Here is an 18,952-nt window from a genome sequence, read left to right as displayed (position 1 = left end):
CATTTGATGATTTTTGTATAAATTATATCTTGATTCACTGAACAGGAATTCTACACCACCTCAGACAAATTTTAAGTCAGCATTTTACTATTTAGTAGCCAGATTCAATTTTATAATGATAAAACATTAGACAAGACTGTGCCAGTATATAGTGTTGGTAGCAATGTATCCTGTTTGTACTGCCAGTTATACATTTCTCACAAAATTTGGTATGCAATCGTTATGAAAAATGCTACTAAGTTGTCAGATAGTAGAGTGCATTCCTGCAGACCCATTATTATTGGTGAGCTGCAGATTGAATTTTGGATGGGAAGCAAGCTGAAAGCAGTGCTGCGCTGGATGTCAGAAGACTGTAAATTAGAGTGTCATTATTTGACTTACCCTTCCTACGATTGTAAATTTGCTAATTGTTCAAGCAGCTATTTCATGGTGTATACCATACTACATTTTTCTGGTACAGAAAATGCCCATGATCAGCTTGAAATAGTGGAGGTACTTTTTAAGATAGATGCATTATTTTTTTAAATAAAAGAGGCACAATTTTATATAAATCCCGAAGTATAGAAATAGTACACCATATAAATCGACAATATATTATGTTGCTTCCAAGTTGGACCTGTGTTCAATTAAGGCGACAAAGTCTAATTTTGAAGTAAACAGAGTATGACAGTTTAATTGTTTGGTGAGGGAACTGTACGCATAGAAAATACTTTGGAAGTTTGAGGCTTCAAGCCAGAAACACATTAGACAACAGACTTTCTTCATTTTGCATCTGTTAACAAAATGTGATGGACAATTAAGAGGAAGGGCCCTTTTACATGGAGTACAATACAACGTATTATTCTGTTGCTAAAGGTATGCACCCATTTTAATGCTACAATGTTAAATCGTGTCGTATTTGACAGAGATGAGCTTCTAACCGTACCATCACCAAGACGGCCTACTTCCACCTCTATAGCATCACCCGACTCCGCACCTGCCTCAGCTCATCTGGTGCTGAAACCTTCATCCATGCCCATTACCTCTAGACTTGACTATTCCAATACACACCTGGCCAATCTCCCATCTTCCACCCTACATAAACTAGTGCTCATCCAAAGGTACATATCCTAACTTTCCAAATCCCATTCACCCATCACCTGCACTGGCTCCTGGGTCGGCGTCATCTCAATTAAAAAATTGGATTCTTGGTTTTTAAATCCCTCCATGTTCTCGATGCTCCCCATCTCTAAACTCTTCCAGCCTACAAGCCTGTAACATCTCTGCACTCCTCCAATTCTGGCCTCTTGCACATCCCCGATTTCAATCGCTCCACCATTGACAGCCATGCCTTCAGCTCAAATTCCCTCCCTAAAACTCTCCGCCGCTCTAGTTCTCTCTCCTCCTTGAAGACGCTCCTTAAAACCCAAGCTTTTGGTCATCTGTCCTAAATTCCACTAAAAAAGGAAAGAACAAACTAAACACTAATGAGACTTCATGGATGAATAAGCCATAGGGGAACAATTGAGGGTAAGGAAAGAGGCATACATTAAGTACATAAACAGCAGGGGAGTGCAAGATAAAGGAGAATACAAAAAGATTAGGAGAGAAGTCGAAAAAACAATTAGGATGGCAAAGAGAAACTATGAAATTAAATGATCATGGAACAGAAAACAAAATAGTAAAGTAAAATATTTTACAGGTACATCAATCAAAAAAGGAAGGTTGGGATCGGAAAAGGGCCATTAAGGAATAGACAGGATAATACCACAGGTAATGATAGAGAGATGGCAGAAATATTAAATAATTATTTTGTTTCAGTATTTACCAAGGAGATAGAACAGGTGGACATGACATTGGATGATGAGATTAGTAAATTTAAAATAAAAAGGGGATATATTAAATAAACTAATCAAACTCAGAGGATTAAAAACCCCTGGTCCGGATGGATTATATCCACGCATTTTAAAATAATCTAGTCAAGAGATAGCAGAGGCCTTACTACACATATTTAATAATTCATTAGAAAAAGATGATTGGCTGATAGCTAACGTAATACCTATATTTAAGAAGGGGGATAGCACATGTCCAGGGAATTATAGACCAGTCAGCTTAACATCGGTGGTAGGAAAAATAATGGAATCCCTACTAAAGGCGAAAATAGAACATCTAGAAAACAAAAATATTATAATAAATCGTCAGCGTGGATTTCAAAAGGGAAAGTCTTGCTTGACCAACCTCATTAAATTTTTTGAACAGGTAAGAGAGAGAGATGTCATTTATCTAGATTTTCAAAAGGCCTTCGATAAGGTACCCCTATAATAGACTGATGAATAAGGTCAGAGAATGCAGAGTCAGGGGACAAGTAGCAGAATGGATAGCTAGCTGGCTTCAAGCCAGAAAGCAGAAAGATGGGGTAAAAGGTAGTTATTCACAGTGGCAGAAGGTGGGTAGTGGTGTTCCACAAGCATCAGTGCTTGTACCACTGTTGTTCACAAGTTATATTAACAATTTAGACTTTGAAATCAAAAACACAATTTTGAAATTTGCAGATGACACCAAATTGGGGGTGGGGGTTGGGCGCGAGAGTCAATACTGAAGCGAACTGCAACAAATTACAGGAAGACATTAATAAACTTGCAGAATGGGCATATAATTGGCAAATGAAGTTCAACACAAATAAATGTGAGGTATTACATTTATTTTTTAGGAAGAATAGGGAGGTCACATTACTTGGAGGGCGAGGTTCTAGGTCGGGTGGGGGAACAAAGGGATTTTGGAGTACAACTACACAAATTGCTAAAAGTTGCGACATGGTTTAACAAGACCATAAAAAGAAAGCATACCAAGCACTAGGGTTTATTTCTGGAGGTATAGAATTGAAAAGTAGGGAAGTTATGCTTAACTTATATCGAACCTTGGTTAGATCACACTTACAGTATTGTATACAGTTCTGGTCACCATATTATAAAAAGGATATAGAAGCACTGGAGAGGATGCATAGAAGATTTACAAGGATGATACCAGAAATGCAAGGGTATACATATCAGGAAAGGATGAACAGGCTGCGTATCTTTTCTCGTGAAAAAAGGCTGAAGGGTGACCTAATAGACGTCTTTAAAATGATGAAGGTTTTGATAGTGGATACAGAGATAATGTTTCCACTTGTGGTGACGAACATAACTAGGGGCCATCAATATAAGATAGTCACCAAGAAATCAAATAAGGAATTCAGAAGAAAATACTTTACCCAAGAGTGGCAAGAATGTGGAACTCGCTACCGCAGGGAGTGTTTGAAGTGAATAGTATAGATGCATTTAAGGGGAGGCTAGACAGGCATGTGAGGGAGAAGGGAATCATGTTATGCTAAGATTTAGATGAGGATAGACTAGGAGGCTGGAGTGGAGCATAAACGCCGACATGGACTAGTTGGGCTGAATGGCCTGTTTCTGTGCCATATATCTTATGTAATATCTTATGTGGCTTGGTGGCAAATGTTTGTTTGATAATGCTTCTGTGAAGCACCTTGCAACATTTTACTATGTTAAAGGCGCCATATACATGCAGGTCATTGTTGTTGCAAATGAATAATGGATTAATTTCAATGGTCACTTAAAAAGGTTGGAGAGAACTTGACTCCTGGTATGTTCTATGGCTGGAGAGTTTGTCTATACATTTCAAATGACTGCGTGCTTCCTCTTTTTTTTTTTAATAAAATACTCTTTCTTTCTCTCCCCCCGCCCCAATCAGAAACCTGTGTTAGCATATGACATCAGGCAGGGGGTGATGAGGAAATTGCATAGCACCGGCCTGCTAGTCCAGAGAATGATCCCAACACTGGAATGGGTAGGCTCGAGGCACACTCTATATTGGGCATTATTTAAATTAGACCGTGGAGCTACGGACACTTGCTACCCATTCCAAAGTGGCTCGCCAGTAAAACGGATTCAAATTTTGGGCTGCTAAGTTGTTGGCAGCAGATCTCAGGTGAGATGGAGGGTAAATGGTCTTCAGGACTGCTGTGGAGCTGCGAGGAGCATTCCTGCTTCTCCCAGCTCCACAATCAGGTAAGTTAATTTTAAACTTACCTTTTTGGTGGTAGGGTTAGGCCGCGTGCAGACTTGGTTATCCTGAATACAGCAGGAACACTGCATTCAGCGTAGCCCAGTTTCGGAAAGGGGTCCTGAAACAAGCATTAGCCCACATATTTGCAAATGACCTACCACCTGTTTCAGGTGCAAGCCCTACATTCCTATAGTTCAGACTTTACCAATATGGTGGGTGGCACACTTACGGCACAGAATAGACATATGCTCGCTACCAGTCAAATTGGATACGGTCATCCCTTTTATGCCTGTAAAACAGGCATGGCGTCAATGAATTTCTAGTCTCTGACGTGCAACACAAGCAAGAAAAAGCCAGAGTATGAGAATTAAGATTTGAAATAGCATGACAGCACTACAGGTACTTAGATGTGATCAAAAAAAGACAAACATAAGCAGCCTCTCCTGATGCCAATATGGTGCAACCACAAACACTATTTACTGATTTCTTAATCACACCCCCAGATATAGCAAAATAACCCTGGAGAATTTCTAGCACAGGTTCCTAACTTTGTCAGCAGGAGTTAATCAAGTAAAATGTGGGAGCACCTAAGATCGCCCAACAAACCAAATATCTTTCCTGCAAAACATTTGGGATGCAACACCAGTGAACTCGCTGCTTGCCACCTGAAGGAACTTTCCACAAAATTCTGGGTCCTTTAATAGTATGTCACAACTATCATCCTAGGTCGCCTGTGGTCAGTGGTTGAACTACAGCTGCTCAGAGAACTCCACTTTAGCTGCAATTCCACTGATGACCATAGATGCTGTTGTGTTTTTCCCTTTCAAGTCCATGTGCTGAAGCTGATCTGATCAGCTGTTTAGAAATCAGATCTGCATTTGTCACAGTGATCTGATGAGGGTTCTCATGTAACAGTATCTCTGGTCTCTACAACAAATACAGATGTATGAACAGCTGGTCAGATCAGTTGGCTCCTACAGTGAAGAGTTCAATACAGGTACAGTACTGCAAATGACATTTTATCAGTGTTTTAGCAATTGGTATAGCCTTAGGCTTTTTAAAAATAAAATCAACCACCTTCTTGTTACTTTCAGGGGTGATGTCCAAGCAACAATAAAAATTGCCATGCCCTGAACAGTGTGAAGAATTTGAAAAAGGCCATATAGATTGGATAATAATAGTGATAACATCATTTTGCCTAGACATCATGGTCATTACTAGCCATGAGGAAGGAACTCATACTGCAGGAGGGATTTGGTAAATACCACAAAACTGTCCTCCAAAATGATGTTATTGCTATATATTATACTTACATTCAGAGCTGCATTGACAGAACTTTTCACAGAAGTTTTGAGCCATGACACAAGGACAGGAGCTGTCACAGGGCTGACGTGGGTGGTCACAGGGCTGGTAGTTGTAAACATGATTGGATGAACCATCTAGGTAAAACAACCAAAAAGGCAGTCAGCAAACTGACATAAAAGAAAACTGCAGATTGCTCTGGGTCTTTTTACAGTGGAAGTCATGCAGTATAAAGAGGACAAATTAGATTACTAACCTTTTTTTAATTGTATCTTTCTACAGTGTGCAGCCCACAACCTAAAATAAAATAGATATAACCTTTAGGTGGCGTTATTTATTACAACAACACAGCAGCAAATAATGCCCACAATACCATCCATCCTCTACCCTCCCAGACACATGACATGTCAGTAGAAAAAGACTTGCATTTATATAGCACTTTTCATGACCAAAGTACTTTACAGCCAATTGAGTACTTTTGAAGTGCAGTCACTTTGTAATGTCGGAAACGTGGCAGACAATCGGCAAACAGCAAGGTCCCAATTACAGTAATGAGATAAATGACCAGATAATCTGTGAGAGATGTTGTTTGAGGGATAAATATTGGCCAAGAAACTGGAAAAAAACTCCCCTACTCTTCGTTGAAATAGTGCCAGGAGATCTTTTATGTCCACCAGGGAGGGCAGACAGGACCTCGGTTTAATGTTTCATCCAAAAGATGGCACCTCTGACAGTGCAGCAGTCCCTTAGTACTGCAGTGGAGTGTCAGCCTAGATTTTGTGCTCAAGTCTCTGAAGTAGGGCTTGAACCTACAACTTTCTGATTCAGAAGCGAGAGCTACCAACTGAACCACAGCTGACAACTGCCAGAAACTAGACTAAAACAGGTCTGACATAAGTCTGCACAGAATAATATTCAAATATTAGATGCTTTTCTGTCTTTACAGTTTTCCAAATACCTTTCATGAACCTAGATAGCAATCAACTCCATTCCTGCCAATATAGTAACAGCTGTAAAAGCAGCCACATAACTCTGAGATAAATGATTAAAGTTCCAAAATGCTGAAAGGAAGTGAGGGCAGCTATAATACCACATATCACAGGATTACATCAATCATCCTGGCACTAAAGGACAAACTAATTTTTTTGATGTAGCTTCTTATTGTGATGCCAATAAAGTATCTACAACCAAAAAGAGAAATCCTTGCAGTTCGGCCTGCCTCTCTGATGGGCTAAGCCATGAATTTAAAAGCAAGGAGCACTGTGTCACATTTGACTCACCGTCTGTGACAACAGGTCCTGTTTAAGGTTGGCCAACACTCAACGTTTAATGGGTCTGAGAACCAAGTCTTCCTCAGCCAGTGTAGGGTTATAAGGATTACGGTCATCTCCTGCGCTTGAATCTTGCAAATGATCCCAGCTATAAAAGGAAACAGTGGGAATATGACAATTTATTTGTGTTGCTTTTTGCTGCAAAAATCGCAGCAGTCCTTTGTTTTGAAACTTTCCAGTGAGATTTATCTGTGGATAATCACACGTTTACCTCAAATTTCTTTAAATGAAAGCCCATTGCTGAGGTAGCATGCTGCTCAACGCATACATTGTGATAGCCAGACTCCTGTATACATGCCAAACATCTGTGCTTGACAGGAATAGTTAGTATTTTATGAGCATTATCCACACATCTGCAGATGAAAACCAGCACCACTCTTGGACTACATCTGCAGAACCGCTCTGCAACTCTCACCTCCTGTTGCTACCGATTTTGAATTCTGCTGCACAGTTGGGAACTCTTGCAAGAACATGAGGTTCCACCAGTGTGCAGCAGCAGCAAGCAGAAATCCCCGCGAACTGCTTAGCAAGAAGTCCAAGAGTAATACTGAAAGGGAAGAGGGCAGAAGGCAAAGTAGCACTTCTGGGTGGAGGTTGTGGAAGCACGAGTGGGGTGGAAGAGGAGTCCAAGAGTAGCACTGGGAAAGTGGGAGCCACAGAAATGTACTGACCCAGGTTATGAGATGAGAAGTGTGCCAGTGTGAACTAGGTAGAGGATGAGAGAGTGGCAACATAAATTAAGGGTTCGGAGAGGGACAGAAAAGGAAGATGAGCACTAGCATGAACTGGTTGTGTTGAAAAGGGAAAAAGAGTGACTCTGAACTGGAGGGGGAGTCTCTCTAAATTGGGACAGTAATATGCTGGAAGGAAATGAGATTCTGAACTGGGAGAGTGGTAAGGCTAACTTGAATTCAAAATTAAACATTTCTTGAGAAACAATTGAGGTTGTTCATTTTGATCACCATCAGTACAAGTACACGGAGATCCTTACACGTGTCTAGGCTGCCAGGAAATTCTAAACCATCTGTGGATGCATCACTGACTGGCGATAATTGACACTTAACACTAGTGATCAGATTCAACATTTTAATTAGTTGGCCCATCCTTTAAGGTTTCCATATGGGTCAAAATCTATGTGAGTCCTAGAGTGTTTGGATCCCTCTAAGGAACATCTAGCTGTGGATATAATGCATCAAAAACACAGATTTTTTTTTTTTTTTTTACAAAAACAGTTTATATTTCTACAGTCAGTTCAATACACTTTGGAGTTAATTTTATGAGCTATAAACTAAATTATGGAAAATACATTTTAAAACTTTCATAGGCTGTTTTTTTTGTACACGTGACATGGGGACAGTAAAGTACTTTTGCAAAGAAAAAAAGCATGTCTGGCAAATTTAATTTAGCATGGTAAAGTGCAAGTCCCAGTTTCATCCAAGGATCAAAACTGTAACTAAAAATCATCCTTACCTATGCTTTCTCTTTTTTTTCCTTGGGGGTGTATCAGCATCCTCCGCAGGGACACGGGCAATGATATTAGATTCTTTCACTGCAAACTCATACACCTGAACAAGACAATAGCTGGTCTCAATGCTTTGCTCATACTAAATGCAGTACTAAATTAAACATGCTGGCACTTTAATCCTAAGAAACCCAGCACACAATAATAAATACATGAAGTAAATTTGTGACAAAAATATAATTTACTGTTTCAGATGATGTTGAATCAAAATCAATTCCGACTGTTTATGATAGCGATCGGAACCCCTCCCAGATTAGCATTACTGCTTTGGAATCCTTTCCTTGTTATTTTTGTAATTTTGTTTCCATTTCCATTCCATTTCAGTTTTGGATCCATTTTCTGGGCTGAAAGCTAGTGAGCTATCAGTCCACTCAATGCCCTTGTTGCACGATTGCAGTATTAATGACTGCTTTGCGTAACCAAATACAGCCGCAGCCTTCACATCTGAAACTCCAACATAACTGGATCTTTTAAAAACATCACTGTCTATTATCCATTGTTCTAGATATCTTGGAAATTGCAAATAGTGCAAATACTCCTAAAATTTCTGCAATTCAAAAAATACACTCACTGGGAGGAAGGGACACTGTGCCGCATTCCTTCCAAAAAGAGTTTTTCCCGAGGAAGAATTAGTTTTGTTTATTTAAAGGACTTCACTCATCTTTGTGGATTTTTTCCATTATTGTGCAGTATAAGTCCTTCATCTAGTTTTACTGAACCTACAATTAATTATTGATTACTATTCTAGTGTTTTACCTGTCCACACGTTTTGGTTCCCAACAACTTGGCTATAGCACAGAAGTTATTGTAGTAAGTGCCATGTAGAACTCGAAACAGCGAGGCTTCAGCTCCACTCCACTCCACGTCAGAAAGATCAGATGTCAGCTTCATCTTAACGGGGGTTTGACATCTGGAGTTTGCCTCTGAATGAAAGAATAGTCTATAATCAGCAAAATGTTTTGGATAGGAGGTTTACTAAATCATAGATTACAGAAAGATATGGAAAAAACACTATAGCTATCTTGTAGATTTAGATTGATAATTTAGCTCTTTGTTTCAAATGTTATGGAGTAGGGAAAAGGTATAACAAGACTTTTATCATTGTTTATCTATCCTCATTGATGAACATGTTACAAAATCAAACCATTTATTTTGAAGGGAGGTACATGGTACAATTTTTAAATCCAGATCATAATGTTCTCGTGGGACAATAGCAAAGCTGCGAGTTATGGTCAGCACAAGCTTCACAGGCCTTCATAAATATTAAATATGGTAGAAACAGAATACATTAACCTGATAAGAATTACAAACTTGGTTTTAAAGTTTACATTTAAGCGTGCATTATATTGCCTTCCGGTCTGGCTTCAATGAAGCTGAAACTAATCTGAGCATTACTCATCACACAACCACAGTTCATATTGTCCAAAACAAGTCTAGGAATTAAAATATAACACAGTAATCTCCATCAAATATGAATGGCATGGAATGATATCACAAATGGCATAACTACTGCCATAATCACAAGAATAAAAGTGTCCAAGAATTCTGGCATCAATACTGAAACTCTCATTATTTGCCTACGTTAAAACAAAAGTGAACTGTTTATACAGGACTGAAGTGTTATCCGAAAGAGCAGCCTATCTGTGACAGAACTTCTCAGCACTAGAATAAATATTTTGATCTCCAACTGAATATGCAAAGTTGTCTTTTTAAAAAATGAAAAAGTCTACCCAAAAGGGGACCTCTGATGAGCCATCATTTAGATATGGATTGCCATGGGACACTGTATACTGAGATGCACAGTGGCCAAAGATTGGCAGTTTTATTAAAAATCCTGAGCATCAAGAAGTCAAACATCAGAAATATATTCATGAAATGAAGAGTATAGTGTTCTGTATCTAGGACCAATGCATTTAGAGTGAACTGTCCCCATTTCCTGGGATATTCCTACTTGGTGGGGAAAACCCAGTCATTAAAGCTGTTCCTGCAGGCTATCTGTAATTATTGAGCAAGGGAGAGATTGCTACTAAAAACAGCAGAGTGCCATTAATCAGGACAATGAGAGCTGGAGGGGCGCGATCGAAAAGAGAAAAAAATAATCAGCAACTGCATTTTTAATTATGTGCATGGAATGCGCCATCTATAAATCACATTGATCATCTTAACCTGGATTTTCCAATTGAGGAAGGAGGGAGGAATGCAGCTGCATCACCTGCCTCCCAAGTACTGATCCTGAAGTAATTTCTGAGGTCAGCCTGTGGTAAAAGTGGATTTTTTTTTTAAACCTGTCTTGGAGTTTTAATTTATATTGCTAGAAACAATTAGGAATTTGTATCCAAGAACACACAGTACTTTTTTTTCAACAGAAAGCTACCAGTTCAGACCAGTGAAGCTATAACAGTGAGTTTCCAGGGCAAATGGGTAGTCTGAGATGTTCACTAGTAAACTGACCAGAGCCATTACATACATCTTTAGCACTGTCAAAGATTGGTTATCCATTCAACACAGATGAATGGCTGTTTGATTGTGAAATGCAGTCATTTACTTTGTTTCAGTATGACCTGTATAGGTGGTTCCATGCCATCTTGATGCCGTTCAAAGAGTCAGGCCTTCAATTTGGATCGTGGATAGGATTGATAGCTGTATCAGAGACCCTTAATGGGACAGCAACTTTAATTAGCTGTGGCCTTCTTTGAAAGACAGCTCAGTGGCCAGGGTTTTAATGTTGGACATCATGTGTAGCTCAACGGTCATCTACAGAGTAGTTCAGGTCTGCAGCCGAGTTGTGAAGTATAGGAGATTTATCAGTTAGAGGCATGGTATGCGGTCCAAGAAATTAGTTTGTTTTGTGAAGTTGAAAGTGAGGAGCATCTTTATCATATGTATTGAGAAGTGTAGCTAAGTTCATTTTTGTACACTGTTTACTGTTCATTCATCTTTCTTATGCAAATAAAACTACTCGTTTGTTTACAGCATTGGTCTCAGTTCACTTTTTGGAGGAGAATCACATGGTTAACATGGGATGCAAGGGGGCATAACATTAAAATCAGAGCTAGGCCATCCAGGGGTCATGTCAGAAAGCACTTCTTTACAGAAAGGGTAGATGGAATTAAGCTATGATCTAAATAAATAGCGAATAGGTTCGAGGGGCTAAATGGCCAACTCATGTTCCTATATTTTTTAGGGAAAGTAAGTTGTGAGGAGGACGCAAAGGGATATAGACCGGTTAAGTGACCGGGGGGGGGGGTGCAACAAAGGTTCACTAGATTGATTCCTCCGATGAGAGCGCAGTCCTATGAAGAGAGATTAAGTAGAATAAACCTATATTCTCTAGAGTTTAGAAGAATCAGAGGCGATCTCACTAAAACGTGTAAAATTAACGGGCTTGATAGGGTAGATGCGGAGAAGCTGTTTCCACTGGCTGGAGAGTTTAGAACCGGGGTCACAGTCTCAGGATAAGGGGTTGGCCATTTAGGACGGAGAAAATGCTTCACTCAGAGGGTTGTGTATCTTTGAATTCTTTACCCCAGAGGCTATGGATACTTAGTTGTTGAATATACAGTATTTAAGACAGTGCTGATAGATTTTTGGGCACAAGGAGAATCAAGAAATATGAGAATAGGGCAGGAAATAAGTGTTGATGTAGAAGTTCAGCCATGAGCTTATTGAATGGCAGTTAAGGGGTCATATGGCTTACTCCTGCTCCTATTTATTATGTTCTTAGCATGTGCACCTATTATCATGCCCAGTATAAGCTGCATTTTGGCACCTTGGTTGTGTTACATACCATGGTAACAAAAAATTCATTCTCACGTTTTGCATTTTTTTTTTCAAATGCAAGACAGCACATGAAGGAGAGAAAGAGAAACAAAAAGAAGTTTAGCAAATCCTGGGGAAGGAGGCCATAATGTGTGTTGGAAATGGGAACACAACGTATGAAATTAGGGCAGGAAAATAAAACTGGTCCATGACATCTCCCGCCCAAACATGGTGCAGCCTACATACACCATTGAATCTCCCCTTACCCCCTCCCCAGTTACATAGTCGCCTGCGAGATGAAAATTAAAAGTAAAAAAAAGGCCAATTTAATTAAAAAATTGCTAAATTCCTGTCACTAATAACTTTTATTTATATAGCGCCTTTAATGTAGTAAAACATCCCAAACTGCTTCACAGTAGTGTTACAAGACTAAACAGATAAATCTGACACCCAGCCACAAAAGAAGAAATGAAGGCAGATGACCAAAAGCTTGGTTAAAGTAAACATAGAAAATAGGTACAGGAGTAGGCCATTCGGCCCTTCGAGCCTGCACCACCATTCAATATGATCATGGCTGATCATGCAGCATCAGTACCCCACTCCTGCCTTCTCTCCATACCCCCTGATCCCTTTAGCCCAACGGCCACATCTAACTCCCTTTTGAATATATTCAACGAACATGACTCAACAACTTTGTGGTATCGAATTCCATACATTCACAATTCTCTGGGTGAAAAAGTTTCTCCTCATCTCGCTCCTATATGGCTTCCCCAACATTGGGAACATTATTCCTGCATCTAACCTGTCCAATCCCGTCAGAATTTTATATGCTTCTATGAGATCCCCTCTCATTCTTCTAAATTCCAATTAATATAAGCCTAGTCGATCCAGTCTTCCTTCATACGTCAGTCTTGCCATCCCGGGAATCAGTCTGGTGAACCTTTGCTGCACTCCCTCAATAGCAAGAATGTCCTTCCTCAGATTAGGAGACCAAAACTGCACACAATATTCAAGGTGTGGTCTCACCAAGGCCCTGTACAACTGCAGCAAGACCTCCCTGCCCCTGTACTCAAATCCTCTCGCTATGAAGGCCAACATGCCATTCACTTTCTTAACTGCCTGCTGTACCTGCATGCCTACTTTCAATGACTGATGTACCATGATATCCAGGTCTCGTTGCACCTCCCCTTTTACTAATCTGTCACCATTCAGATAATAATCTGCCTTCCTGTTTTTGCCACCAAAGTGGATAACCTCACATTTATCCACATTATACTGCATCTGCCATGCATTTGCCCACTCACCTAACCTGTCCAAGTCACACTGCAGCCTCTTAGCATCTGCTTCACAGCTCACACTGCCATCCAGCTTAGTGTCATCTGCAAACTTGGAGATATTACATTCAATTCCTTCGTCTAAATCATTAAATATATATTGTAAATAGCTGGGGTCCCAGCACTGAACCTTGGCGGTATCCCACTGGTCACTGCCTGCCATTCTGAAAAGGACCCGTTTATTCCCACTCTTTGCTTCCTGTCTGACAACCAGTTCTCTATCCACGTCAATACATTACCCCCAATCCCATGTGCCTTAATTTTTCACTGTAATCTTGTGTGGGACCTTGTCAAAAGCCTTTTGAAAGTCCAAATACACTACCATCTCTGGTTCTCTCTTATCCACTCTACTAGTTACATCCTCAAAAAATTCTAGATTTGTTGAGCACGATTTACCTTTCATAAATCCATGCTGACTTGGCCCAATCCTGTCACTGCTGTCCAAATGCGCTGCTATTACATCTTTAATAATTGATTCCAGCATTTTCCCCACTACCGATGTCAGGCTAACCAGTCTATAATTACCTGTTTTCTCTCTCCCTCCTTTTTTTAAAAAGTGGTGTTACATTAGCTACCCTCCAATCCATAGGAACTGATCCATAATCCATGGAATGTTCGAAAGTGACCATCAATGCATCTATTATTTCTCGGGCCACTTCCTTAAGTACTCTGAAATGCAGACCATCAGGCCCTGGGGGATTTATCGGCCTTCAGTCCCATCAATTTCCCTAACACCATTTCCTAACTAATAAGGATTTCCCTCAGTTCCTCCTTCCCGCTAGACCCTTGGTCCCCTAGTATTTTCGGGAGGTTATTCGTGTCTTCCTTAGTGAAGACAGAACCAAAGTATTTGTTCAATTGGTCTGCCATTTCCTTGTTCCCCATTATGAATTCACCCGATTCTGACTGCAAGGGACCTACATTAGTCTTCACTAATCTTTTTCTCTTCACATATCTATAGAAGCTTTTGCAGTCAGATTTTATGTTCCTTGCAAGTTTACTCTCATACTCTATTTTCCCCCTCCTAATTAAACCCTTAGTCCTCTGCTGAATTCTAAATTTCTCCCAGTCCTCAGGTTTGCTGTTTTTTCTGGCCAATTTATATGCCCCTTCCTTGGATTTAACACTATCCTTAATTTCCCTCGTTAGTCACGGTTGAGCCACCTTCCCCGTTTTTTTTAGGTTTTAAGGAGCATCTTAAAGGAGGAAAGAGAGGTAGAGACGCGGTTTAGGGAGGGAGTTCTAGAGCTTTGGACCCAAAGAGCTGATGGCACGGCGACCAATGGTTGAGCAGTTATAAAGAGGGATGCTCAAGAGGGCAGAATTTGAGGAGTGCAGATCTTTTGTGAGGTTGTGAGGCTGAAAAAGGATGAGAGATAGGCAGGGGCAAGGCCATGGAGTGATTTATAAACAAGGATGAGAATTTTGAAATCGAGGCAGTGTTTAACCTAAAAGGTAATTCAGCAAGCTTCAGGAGACTGCAGTAACACCAATAATCACAAATACCCCATAACTACCTTCTATTATTTGAATTGTCCTTGACTCAAGAGCTCATCCTGCTCCCCTTTGAAAGGCTACGGTGAATCCAGACTAATCACGTGATTTAGTAATACTTCCTGGCATCTAATTTAAGTGGTTTATTATTTAATAAGACGACATGTGCCTACTCTAGGTTCATAATAAACTTTTGCTTCTCTTCCTTCTCATCCCACTATGGCACACATTTACTGTCAGTAAGCTATATCATGAAACCATCTACAAGGACATCGGCAGCAGATTTGAAAGTCTATGCATTTTTGATCCAAGTTAGACTGCTGCCAGAAGAGGTTTATGGGTCAGATTGGAGACATCTTTTCTTCCAGTCTCTAAAGACAAGCCTCACATAGGACTTCATTGATCTCATTAGGAACATTAGATCTGCTTTCCAGCAGATTAGTGGCCGTGCTAAGCACAAGTGGCATGGCAGGAATGGGCAGAAATGATGGTGCTCTCAGAACAGCAGGACCTGTGAGCCCCCCTACCATCTTCCTCTGATGCCTACACATCTGGCAGAAAGGAAACAGGTTCAGGCTGCCCATGCAGCATCATAAGAGGTGCGAATTAGAGGCCAATTTCAGGACTTAGTTGCTGAAGAATTTAGGGCCACCTCAATCCTAGGTTTCCCAGGCTCATTTTGCAACACTCACTCATGCCACAAAGGTAGCACCCAAGAGAAGCAAGGTGATAAAAAACATTAAGCACACATCCAAAATGTCTAATTAAAAATGATTGCTCTGCCGTTATTAAGCATACATATATTCTTGCAATGGTTTGCAATCTGCTTTCATTGGGTAGCATTAATGGATGTTTGGTGAGTTTTGGCACACAGTATCTTTGTAGATGATTGCAAATGAGTTGAACAAGGAGAAATCATGTTGACGTTTGCTGCTGAAATCCTCATCCATGCTTTTGTTACCCCCACTGTTGACAATTCCAATGCTTTCCTGGCTAGCTTCCCATTTTCACATTCCATAAATTTCAGCTCATCCAACATTCTGCTGCCTGTATCCTAATTTGCATGAAGTTCCTTTCACCCAGCACCCCTCTGCTCACTGACTCCCGGTCCAGCAAGTGTTCAAATCCCTCTATGGCCTCACCCGACTCCAGCTCTATAACCCTGTCCAGCACTACTTTTTAGTTTTTGATCAATTTTTCATTTTATTGGTGTTTGATGTCACACTACTCGCACAATAAATGGGTTTAAAAAAAAACCTGATGTATAGGAATCACTGCAGCAAGGCTGGTTGAACTAGTAAGATATTTAACAGAATCCAATCAATTGAGTACAAATCACCTTACAATTCAAAAGAAGTTCCCTGCTGCTAAAATGGAAATCTAATTTTAGCCCACAATTTTTTTTAACTCTGGCATATTTAACAATGTAATCCACATTTTTCCTTTATTGATGTTTGACTATAATTATTCAAGAACTTATCTTTATATACAAGTGGCAAATAGTTTCTGATTTTTCATTTTGACTTTGATCTTTTCTCTTAAGAAAAACACATTCAGTTTCCCTTACCAGAGGAGCTTGTGGTATCATCCTTTTTGTCTTCTTCATCTTTGTCATTTATCTCGCCCCCAGTATCTGTTCCAGCCTCTCTGTCACTGTCTGTATCTTTAGCCTCAGATGGGTTTATAGTTGGTGTGCTGGGTCGGCTTGTGCTATTTGGATGACGCCCTCTGCGACGCCCACCTGGACGCTTAGGTGGTGTTTTTATTCGCTCAGCTGTCAAGGCCACTGCAAAATCCTTTGCTCCATCCTAAAACAATGTAACCATACTATAGACTAAAGCGGATTTGTTTGTGCTATTCATTCCGAGGATGTAGTGCTGTGCATTTCGAACAATACAACATTGTATTTATAAAGTACCTTTGACATAAAAACCATCCCAAGATGCTTTACAAATGGAACCAGATATGGGAACTCAGCTGAAATAGGACTACATGAATCCATGTCTTTTACAAACCGGTTATCATAGAATCTAGGTTTGCTCAAATAATCCCTCATCCTACAATTTGTCTCCTCAGTTGCACCATGAGATCATGGTGGATATAGGTGCTTGATTAAAAAGACTTGGTCCAGGAAGTAAACTCCTCTTCAGCAGGGGTTCTCAACCTTTTTGCTTCTGAGGAACCCCCACCCCCGTTTTAAATATTCCACGGACCCCCTTTGTGTATGTGGTGAGAAACAAGAGAAATGGGTGTGGGGTAGGAGAAGGGCATGTATGAGGGGTGGGAATGGGGGGTTCATCTCATATGGTTGCCATTATCAACCGTCAAAAATCACTCGGCTTCAGTCCCTCAACTCAAAACAAGGATAACTTTCCACCCACTTTTCGGCGCCTGGAGGCTTTCGCTTCCAGCCCCCACTCCAGCCTCCGACAGATCTTCGATGCACTCGAAGGTGAAATAGAACTGAAAAGGGTTGTTAAACGGCAACGGGCTGTCCAGCACCACCACCTTTGCCATGGCTCTTCCGGGGTAATTTTATGCTTCCCCACTCCCCCTCCTCAGGGGGCACCCGTGGCGATTTAAAAGAGACCTTGGCAGAATGCGACGGGCCCAAAGTCTTTGTTTCCCCGCAGAAGCTTGCCCATTCTCCTCCTCCACCTGCCTCTCAATTGGTTCGCAGAGCGCCCAGAGATAGCATGCCACTGAAGGCCCAGGAAGACCGGTGAGTTCACTAAACTAATCGATCTCCCGTGGCGTGGACCTCTTGAATTATCTTGCGGACCCCCGGTTGAGAACCCCTTCTCTACAGTACCCATAACATTTATTTAATTGTCTTATTGAAGTTACAAGTTCTGAAGTTACTTTTTTTTAAATTATTTATTATACAGTAGTTTCCTTCAGTGTTAAAACATTACAACATGCTAAGTGGATGGAACAGTCTCCTACCAGAAATAAACAGCAGTCTGGTCCACATTGTTCTGGCTCCGCTCTGGTCTCAGGAGTTTTACGCTTGTATGTATTAGGAGTAGCATGAAAAGCTGCATCAAAAACAAAGTTAGCACCAAGAGGGATAATGAATTTCTGCCGACATGACAGTGACAGTTCAGGATAAGAAGGGGAAAAAAAATTGGGTTAATTTTCATTTACATGCGGTCTCACCACCACTTAGGACTTTTAGCAGACGAGTCAGACGCTGCCTTTATCATAATGCAAGGCCCAATCAATGACTGGATTATTTGCTCCTACCCACCATGATAGTGGCAAGAACGAACTACGATTTAAAAAAAAACTCATCTGAACTCTAATTTATATTTTTATATTTTTAGCTTTAGGGTTGGACAAAGACTTTCAAAACAGATCAAGTGAAAAGAATAAATTAGACTGAGTAAATAGAGATTAATTTAATTTTAAAAATCTGGGTTAAATATCAGTGGATTAAATATATAAATAGGTATCATAGGATCAGAGTCTGGAGTAATATGCGCAGTATGTGGACCTGCCTGGACAGTCATCATGCAGGGTGAATACATGTATGAAGCGTACGAAGGTTGAATTCATTGAGCAGAAAGTTGCACAGCTGGAGAGTTAACTAGGCACATTCCACAACATTCAGGAGAAAGAAAGTTTTCTGGAGCAGACGTTCTAGTAGGTGGAATCCTCAGGTTGCTACAAGTAGAGAAAGGTATTAAAGGAGACTGGGTGACTATCGGCTGACAGGGCAAGAAGCGACAGGCGAGGGTAGAAAGTGGATCATCAATGAAGCTGAATTTGTCTAATAAGTATACCTGCTTAGGTACCAGTGATGTGGATTTTTAAAAAAAGGGCGACACAGTTTCGTTTAATCATGAGCAACTACAAAGCACTGGGGAGCAGGTTAACCATGAAGGGAATAGTACAGGTAATAAGAATAAGCAAGTGATGATTGTGGGGAAATCTATATAGTTAAGAGTTAGACATGATCCAAATTTCCAAATTATATATTGGTGCCCAAGTGCCAGGGTTTAGGACATCAGAGTGACTACGATAGGTTCTGGAAAGGGAGGCGAAGCAGCCAGCTGTCATGGTTCATGTAGGAACCAATTACATAGATAGGAGTAGGTTTGAGGTTCTACAAAGGGATTTGAAGAGGTAAATTCTAGATTAAGAATGGCAGAACAGGCTCAAGG

General features: G+C 40.5%; 1 protein-coding gene across 3 annotated transcripts in view; it reads right to left on the bottom strand.

Annotated features, from left to right (window-relative positions):
* ezh2 (enhancer of zeste 2 polycomb repressive complex 2 subunit) overlaps positions 1 to 18,952 on the bottom strand; it is a 124,475-nt gene that overhangs the window by 16,774 nt on the left and 88,749 nt on the right. For 2 of the 3 annotated variants that reach the window (XM_070881188.1, XM_070881190.1), the window contains exons 9-14: positions 17,733 to 17,824; positions 16,354 to 16,594; positions 8,956 to 9,122; positions 8,148 to 8,242; positions 5,603 to 5,643; positions 5,358 to 5,483 (exon numbers count right to left, since the gene is read on the bottom strand). In XM_070881188.1, coding sequence (XP_070737289.1) covers positions 5,358 to 5,483; positions 5,603 to 5,643; positions 8,148 to 8,242; positions 8,956 to 9,122; positions 16,354 to 16,594; positions 17,733 to 17,824 — 762 coding nt within the window. The remainder of the gene's footprint in view (positions 1 to 5,357; positions 5,484 to 5,602; positions 5,644 to 8,147; positions 8,243 to 8,955; positions 9,123 to 16,353; positions 16,595 to 17,732; positions 17,825 to 18,952) is intronic. The other variant, XM_070881189.1, reaches the window with a different exon arrangement.

The sequence above is a fragment of the Pristiophorus japonicus genome, chromosome 5, assembly GCF_044704955.1.
Source record: "Pristiophorus japonicus isolate sPriJap1 chromosome 5, sPriJap1.hap1, whole genome shotgun sequence".
Taxonomy (NCBI): domain Eukaryota; kingdom Metazoa; phylum Chordata; class Chondrichthyes; family Pristiophoridae; genus Pristiophorus; species Pristiophorus japonicus.
Note: the sequence above shows the minus strand (reverse complement) of the source record. Positions and strands in the feature narration are given on the sequence as shown.